This window comes from Dipodomys spectabilis, unplaced genomic scaffold, assembly GCF_019054845.1.
Source record: "Dipodomys spectabilis isolate Male_0828 unplaced genomic scaffold, ASM1905484v1 ptg000335l, whole genome shotgun sequence".
Lineage (NCBI taxonomy): Eukaryota > Metazoa > Chordata > Mammalia > Rodentia > Heteromyidae > Dipodomys > Dipodomys spectabilis.
Genome location: NW_024871012.1, coordinates 2356082 through 2364712, shown reverse-complemented (window position 1 = coordinate 2364712; position 8631 = coordinate 2356082). Strand labels below are relative to the sequence as shown.

General features: G+C 50.5%; 1 protein-coding gene across 1 annotated transcript in view; it reads right to left on the bottom strand.

Moving 5' to 3' along the window:
* Nucleotides 1-283: 283 nt before the first annotated feature.
* Nucleotides 284-8631, bottom strand: part of Psat1 (phosphoserine aminotransferase 1) — a 28553-nt gene continuing 20205 nt past the window's right edge. The window contains exons 8-9 of the mRNA XM_042665604.1: nucleotides 2984-3121; nucleotides 284-1358 (exon numbers count right to left, since the gene is read on the bottom strand). Of these exons, the coding sequence (XP_042521538.1) occupies nucleotides 1253-1358; nucleotides 2984-3121 (244 nt within the window). The 3' untranslated portion in view covers nucleotides 284-1252. The remainder of the gene's footprint in view (nucleotides 1359-2983; nucleotides 3122-8631) is intronic.

Here is an 8631-nt window from a genome sequence, read left to right as displayed (position 1 = left end):
CTCAGAAACTTTTGACCCCCTTCAAACCAGCCAATCACACAGGACTGTGAACCTAAGTTCTGGCCAATCAGAACAAAGCTGTGCACACTGCCCACCCGGCACACTCGCTTACTCGGCTTCCTGTGGGTAGGACGGTCCTTCTGCAGAAGTAAACGTTGCCTTTCCAAGTTCTCTCTGAGTTGCTGTGCGACACCCCACTATCCTGAGACACCCCCAACACAGTCTAACACTTAGCAAGGAGCACTGGTCTGAAAGGGGGGTGGAAGAACTCACTGACAACGGCTTCAATGATTTAGAACTTTAATGTTCTTCACATAGTCAACATGAAATACCAACACCAGATACACAACGGGGGAAAGACTGTAAAATGGCAATACTGTCAAACTCTACATAGAAACCAGTCGGTCCAACACAGTTCAGTGTCAAGGCAAAACCGGAAAACAAGGAACAAACCCATTTCTTCCACCTACTAAAAGGAGAAGGTGTAGCTTGTGGACTGTCTATGAAGCAGCTGAGAAGGTGGAGGTGGCAGGACCCACACCTGATGTTAGTAGAAGCTATGATGTCGATGTCAAGGGCTGTAACAAACTCGGAAGCCTCCACGTTCATCACTGAGAATGGCTTTATAAGAAATACAAAGGTTGAGACATATAAACTGGGATTTTAAAAAGACCTCATCCTATCAACATTTATGTAGCAAATCATTTTTATCTCTTTATGAGTGTAACAGTAAAAAGATCGACCCTTTTCCCTTTGTCTGGAACCCTAAAACACCCACAAATGGTCAACACCAACCTCAACCAATAGCTGGGATGCTCTCTCCCCCCACAATAGTTGGGGAGACCCACTGCGGTCTATGTTCAGCACCTTGAGAGCCCCACCCTTCATGTGGTGAGTTCGTGTGACTCGAACTGCAGCTAACTGCACCTGGCAGTAAATTTAGCTTGGGCAAGTTCAAAGACTGAGATCTAGCTAGAAAAAGAAGTGCCAGCAAAGCAGAACAGCCTGGAATTGGTTAAAAAAGCAACAAGAAGGCTTTTTTCTGAAATGCTTCCAGTTCAAGTTAGAATGAAGGTAGTCATTGGCTAGTGGTCCCATGAGCTGGTTATTTTGCTGTTATTCTTTGAAAAGGAGACTCTATCACAAGTACGTTCATTCAGAGAAAAACAAACCACTGTGCCAGTAGAGTTGCTGTAGCCATTCCCAAATTACTCTAAACTCTGTACGTTGGTCAAAGGCTGATTCCGCGTATTCATAGCTGATGCATCTCCAAGAAGTTTTTCATGAAGGTGGCCAGCTTCTCGACATCTTCAACCGTCACAGCGTTATACAGAGAAGCCCGGATGCCACCCACTGACCTGGAATGACCAAGAGCCAGTGTGAGGAACAACAGCAAGTTGGAGGCAGTGGTGCATGCCTGTAATCCGAGCACGTGAGAAGCCGAGGCAGGAGGATGGTTAGTTCTAAGTTTATACGGCATAACTCCAGCCATATAGTCTGGCTGGGCTGTAGGGAACAACTCTCGTCTCTACACTCCTCCCCTTGCCTCCTCCCCGCCAAAAAAGCCTAGGCAAAGAGCCATTCATGCCTGTAATCCTAGGCACTCAGGACTCAGGAGGCGGAATTACAGAACAACTGTGGTTCAAGATCACTCTGAGCAAAACCTCAATCAGTACAATGAGTACAGTGGTACACGGCTGAGATGGCAGCTATGCAGGAGTGGCAGGACCATTGTTGAGATAGACTAGCCCTGGAAAAATGCAAACGCTAGCTGAAAAATAACCATAGCAAAAAAAAAAGGCTGGGAATGTAGCCCAACTGGTAGAGCACCTGCCTAGGGAATCCTAGTTCAAGTCTGGGGAAGAGAAAGAGAGGGAAGGGGAAGGGGAGGAAGGCAGGCATGCAAAGCACGCACTGGACCAGGATGTAGGTCGGTGACAGAGCGCTTGCCTCACCCGAGTGAGGCCGTGGGTCCTGACTTCACAGTACCGCTCCTTAGAGGAGCAGCACCATGACCACAGTGGCCACGCTCCCACCTGGAAACCCACAGGAGGCACACCTTATGATTCTATGCATTCATGCAAACTCTTCACTTAGGACAAAGACAATCGTTACATGAGGTGGAGAGGAAGTAAACTGGACAGAGAGGGACAACAAGGACCTGGACGGCGGGGACCTGGACCACAAGGGACCTGGACCACGGGGACCTGGACCACGGGGACCTGGACGGCAGGGACCTGGACCACGGGGACCTGGACCACAGGGACCTGGACGGCGGGGACCTGGACCACAGGGACCTGGACCGCAGGGACCTGGACCACAAAGGACCTGGACCACAGGGACCTGGACCACAAGGGACCTGGACCACAAGGGACCTGGACCGCGGGGACCTGGACCACAAGGGACCTGAACCACAAGGGACCTGGACCACGGGGACCTGGACCGCGGGGACCTGGACCGCGGGGACCTGGACAGCGGGGACCTGGACAGCGGGGACCTGGACCACAAGGGACCTGGACCGCGGGGACCTGGACCACAAGGGACCTGGACCACAAGGGACCTGGACCACAAGGGACCTGGACCACGGGGACCTGGACGGCGGGGACCTGGACGGCGGGGACCTGGACGGCGGGGACCTGGACCACAAGGGACCTGGACCACAGGGACCTGGACGGCGGGGACCTGGACGGCGGGGACCTGGACCACAAGGGACCTGGACGGTGGGGACCTGGACCACAGGGACCTGGACGGCGGGGACCTGGACGGTGGGGACCTGGACCACGGGGACCATGCAGCTTGCTGCTGCTGGTCTTGGCTGTGAGCACTGTGCTACACTGGCACTATGCGACGTGTGCTGGAAACAGGGAAGACGCATCCCATGGCAACGGTGCCCCGCAGGCTTGCCCGCAACCTGAGCGGGCCGCAGTGGTCCCACTCTGCATCTGGAAAGAGCTGGGAAGCCTGAGACTACAGGTAGGCTCACCTGTGCCCTTTCAAGGAGATCATGTTGAGTTCAAGTGCTTTATCCAGAAACCGCTTCTCCAACGCGTCATCTCCTTTGGCGTTGCCAATACGAAAAGGAATATTCATCTTGCTTCTACTTCGAGGCTCCACTGGACATCTGAAAAAAACATGTTTGTCACTACAGATACTTCCCCAAGGGCATGGGCTGTCCTTAATAAATCTAGGGGCTTTTAACTTTTCTCCTAGATGGTAAGAGGAGATTCAATTTGAAAACCAAAGAACTTCCCCAGGCTATTTACACAGGAAAGCCAGGCCAGGGAACGCTTGCACTGAGCTTGTCAGCCTCAACCATTCATCTGGATAGCAGGCGTAGCGCTCAGTGTCACTAGAGGTAATGGTTCAGAGCCGGAGCTTGGAGGAAGCCTCCCGTGCGCAGCAGCCCTCCTCTGCGAGGCTGGCTCTCACCATGCTGTGAACGCTTAAGAGCGACCGAGACACATCACTGTGTATTCTTCTACTGTCCCAAGCCACGTGACCTTGAAGAACTTACTTAACCTCTCTCATCTACACAGTGGGAATACCGACAGAACCAACTTCAAGAGATGCTACACACTAGTCTGTGTGGCGGGGAACCTGTCATCCCAGCTGATGTGGGCACATCTCAGTGTGACCTCGTTCAAAAACAAAAAGCAAGCAAGCGTCTCTAGTGTCAATACCGATAAAGGATCTGGAGGAGGCCACACTGAAGAATGTGGAAGCCTGAGCTAGCAACCAACACCAGCACCAGGCACGTGCAAGCACGCCAAAGCATCGGCCTCTACTGGATCCTCAGGCGACCCAGCTGAACGAGAGGCCAGAGCCCAGAAGCAGCTCCCAGCTGAGCTCTGCCAGGACACAGGAAAGCGATCAGTAAGTGCTGGGCACTCCACGCCGCAGAGCTAGGTAACTAATGGAGCTGACACCACTCCAAACTGCCAGAGCTGCAGAAACAGCTCTGTGGGAGAACATTTACTCACTCAGCAGGACAAAGCTCTGGATTCATCCCTAGCACCGCAAAAATAACCAGAAAATCATAAAATCACAGAAAACAATAAAATTAAAATAAATGCAACAAGACCTAGAACATATTAAATGCTGCATCCATCTCTTTTTTTTTTTGGGTGTGTCTGTGTGTGTGTGTGTCTATGTGTGTCTGTGTGTGTGTGTCTATGTGTGTCTATGTGTGTGTGCATGCACGCACCAGTCCTGGGGCTCGAACTCCGGGCCTGTCACTGTCCTTGAGCTTCTTCTGCTCAAGGCTAGCACTCTACCACGTGAGCCACAGCATGAGCCACCGACTCAAGGCTGCTATATCCATTGTTAATTCCAAACCCCTTGCATAAGGAACACGGAGACTATCAGAAATAAATGACCAATGTATTTCTGTCTAGGAAAGGTTAGTAGTTGGCAGATTTGGAGAAAAAGCAGACAAATGATCCTCCAGCAACAAGCAAAGGAGACAAACAGAATAAAAAGAAGTCCAACATGTAATTCTGTTCTGTCTCTTTCTTAATTCTTTCTTGTTTTCCCCAGGGGGCTTGAACTCAGGGCTTGAGTGCTGTTCTGAGCTCTTTTGCTCAAGGCTAGCACTCCACCACTTTGAGCCAAAGTACCACTTCCAGTTTTCTAGCAGTTAATTGAAGGGAAGAATCTCACGGACTTTCCTGCCTGAGCTGGCCTTGAACTGCAATCCTCAGATCTCAACCTTCTGAGTAACTAGGATGACAGGGCAAGAGCCACCAGCACCAGCCCTTTCTCAATTCTAAAATTCTTATACTCCTACAGGGAGTCACTCAACAAAGGCAGAGCTAGAAGCACCCTGAGCACACACATCCCTAATTCCTGGGAGTCAGGTGCCGCCGAGTATCTGGAAGAGACTGAGCTTGAGTCCCAGCCCCTTTCTTTCACGGGCAGCAGGCTTCACGGCTGACATTGAAATTAAACGTTTAGCAGCAACCTCTCAATACCCTGCCGCCAAGAGCTCCCAGCGTGAGGGTCTAGGCATAGAAGTGCTGCACTAATACGCACACTTAAGAACAAAAAGCCAGATGCCAGTGGCTCATACCTGTAATTGTCACTATGTAGGAGTCTGAGATCTGAGGATTGTGGTTTGAAGCCAGCCTGACAGGAAAACCTGTGAGGCTCCAATCTCCACTTAAGTACAGAAAGAAGAAGGCTGGAAATGGAGCTGTGCTCAAGTGGTAGAATGCTGAGCAAAAAGAAGCTCAAGGATAAGTGCTCAAGCCTTAAACTCAAGCCCCAGGACAGACACACAGACACAGACACACACAGCCGAAGCCGGGCACCAGTGGCTCACAGATACAATTCTAACTACCCAGGAGGCTGATATCTGAGGGTTACGGTTCAAAGCCAGCCCAAGCAAAAAAAAAAAATTCCATGAGACTCTTATCTCCAATTAACCACTCAAAACACAGAAGCACAATAAGCAAAAGGAAAGAAACATGTGTGTCACCCGATGTGGAAGAAATAGTTGTACTGTCAAAGTTTATAGATTTGACAAACTTTATAGACCATGATAATGACAATTTGCCTTGTGAAGGTTAAAATGTGTTTGTGACTTTAACTAAGTATCACTATCCCACAAGAAATCTGTGAGATTTATGTAATTACTTAATCTCAATTTAAAAAGATATTTAAAAAAAAACAAACGGAAGTAGAGCTGTGGTTCAAATGGTAGAACACTAGCCTTGAGCAAAGGAGCTCAAGGATAGTACCCAGGCCCTGAGTTCAAGCCCACAACCAAGGACAGAGAGCGAGGGGGGAGGGAGAGCTCTGTGTGCCCGTGGCTTGTGCCCATAATCCTTAGATACTCAGGAGGCTGAGATCTGATGATGGCAGTTCAAAGCCAGCCTGGGAAAGAAAATCCATGAGAATCTTTATTTCCAATAAGCTACCAAAAATGCCAGAAATGAGATGTGGCTCAACTGGTAGACTGCCACCCTTGAGCAAAAAAGATAAGGGGAGTACTCATGCCCTGAGTGCAAGGCCAAGACTGGCCCACAAAGAAAAGTAAAAGGAGGAAGAATTAAGAACCTGGACCATGTTAACCACACCCCCACCCCCCCCATAATTAACTCATCCTAGTGTGGAACTAAAAATACCACACACAAATGATCATGTCATAAAAACTAGAAAGTGAGGATTAAATTACCACGCAACAGGTATTTACACAGAACAATGACCCTGTGTCTCCGCTAACAGGGGAGGAAAAAGAAAAACAATCCAAGAGCAGAAGGCTCCCAAGCAAGCAGGGGCAGCCCTGAAGGGAGTCTCAGGGCCGCTAACTGGACAGGATTTTAGGGTGTCAGCCCTAAAGGGATCTCAGGGCCGCTAACTGGACAAGGATATAGGGTGTAGGCCCTGAAGGGAGTCTCAGGGCCACTAACTGTACAGGGCTATAGGGTGTTAGCCGGTGCTGACTCACAACTCTGACAGGCTTCAGAGGGAGGATATGTGGGCAGACAGGGCCAGAAGTAGGAGGAAAGATATACCACAGAGGGACAGAAGCTTCTGACTTAGCCGCTGTGTTGGCTTCTGGCCAGAGGTGGCTGGGAGAGGCGGGACCTGACCCATGGCAGGCCCTGTGGACAAGCTCTGCGGGGAACCCAGCTGAACCTCTGGCCAATGAGAGGCCATGACTTGAAGACACAGGGAATCTAACTATGGCACACGAGAGAGACTTGGAGAAAGACTTACGAGGCTGCTGGGAAGCTCTTGTTAAGAACTTCCTTGGTCAAAAGAAACACGGCCAATGCAAGTGGCTCATGTCTATAATCCTAGCAACTCAGGAGGTTGAGTTCTGAGGATCACAGTTCAAAGCCAGCCCAGGCAGGAAAGGCTTATCTTCAATGAACCACCAGAAAACGGGAAGTAGAGCTGTGGTTCAAAGTGATAAGAGCACTAGCACAAAAGCTCAGGAACAGTGTCCAGGTCCTGAGTTCAAGCCCCACAACTACCACCACCAACAACAAAAAGAACCAAGGCCTGTCCCAAGACACAGCACTGGGAATTTCAAGCATGGAGAACAAACTCCAGTGCCCAGTGCTTCTATGAATAACCACTGCCAGCCTTGGTTGTGTGTATCCTGCATGGATGACTGGTCTTTACTTCCTGAAAAAGGTAAGCTCCCGTCTTTTGTCAAAACACAAGCCCCACCTCTAATCCCAGCCTCTCGGGAAGGACAGGATTCTATGCCAACCCTCATAAGAAACTCCACGAGACTCTTCTCTCGAGTTAGCCAACAAAAATGGAGCTGTGGCTCAAAGTGGTAGAGTGCCAGCTTTCAGTGGAAATGCCAAGCAAAGATGCAAGGTCTTGAGTTCAAGTCCCAGTACTGGCACCAACAAACAAACAAACAAAAAAACCCAAACAACAGAAGCACAGGTCACACAATGTCTCTGGCCCAGCTTCAGAGACACACAGGTTAAGAAGTAAGAAATCGGAATTCCTAAGTCCCTCCCCAAATCCCAACCTTGGCTCAAACGTGTTCTGAATAGTAAGCGCAGGCCGGCAGGCAGCACTGTGGGCTCGTCAGCCACTGCGCCCCCGCCAGGCTTACCATGAAACTTCAGGAGGGGGTTACTTTTAACTGGCTAAAGGGCTATGGGAGAAACAAGAGCCAAAACTGACTGCAAGGCTGGTGTGGGTCCCAAGCTGGGACCCTTCCATACAGAAGGGATCTGTCACCTGGACATCTTTACAACGAAACAGTACACTCTATGTCCTCAACGCTGTGTTCAGCAGCCTCCAAAGCGCTTTATACAACGACAGCCACAAAGAGTTAACAATGAGAAATGCTACTCAGCGGCACTGAGCTCACTCTCTTCACCCTTAGGTGTTAATCGCACATTTCCACTCCATCCTCACAACCATCCCAGGAGCCAATCTGTGACCTCCGCTGTACAGATGAAAACCCAGGCTTAGGAATCAGACCACGTGCTCAAGGTGAGGCCCGCTTTTAAGGCCCAGAATGCTCTGCTCCCCCGGGATGGCCCGTGGGCTCAGCTCCCGCTCACCAGTGCTCAGGCTGTGAAATGAACGTGTCACCTTCCTGGGTTGTCTGGTCTCAGACTTCTCTACTGGGGATTAGTGACAGGGCTGCTGGAGGCCTAGCAACCAGCTAGAACCTGTGTAGGAGGTGCAGGAGGGGGTAGACATCAGAAACAAAACCCAAGAAGCACAGGCAGTAAGTAGGATGTCATTAACTAATGGAGGCCTCAGCGCCCCCTCCACAACTGCCCATCCCCCTGTGGGGGCTTTGTTGAAAAAGAAACAAAAGTGAAGAACTTCCTGAGAACTCAGCTGTGAACAGAGGGAGACTAACATTTGCTCCTGACGCTGGTAATGAGATTTTCTAGGCAGGCAGCCAACAGGGCGACAGGAGTTCCCAGATAGAGGCTGATTGTGAAGAGGCGGCGGGGGAGGTCGGGCTGCTCCTGCTCCTGCGTGAGGGAGGAGCTCTGGGTCTGAGGGTGACCCGATTCCCCAACCCCCACAGAGGAGGGCCGGCCGACTTCAGCAGATCCCCAGCCTTCTCTCTACCCTTCTTGTGTTTCAAGTTCCCCAGATTTTTCTCCGGAGGTAACCATCCCTCCATCCTCTTAATTT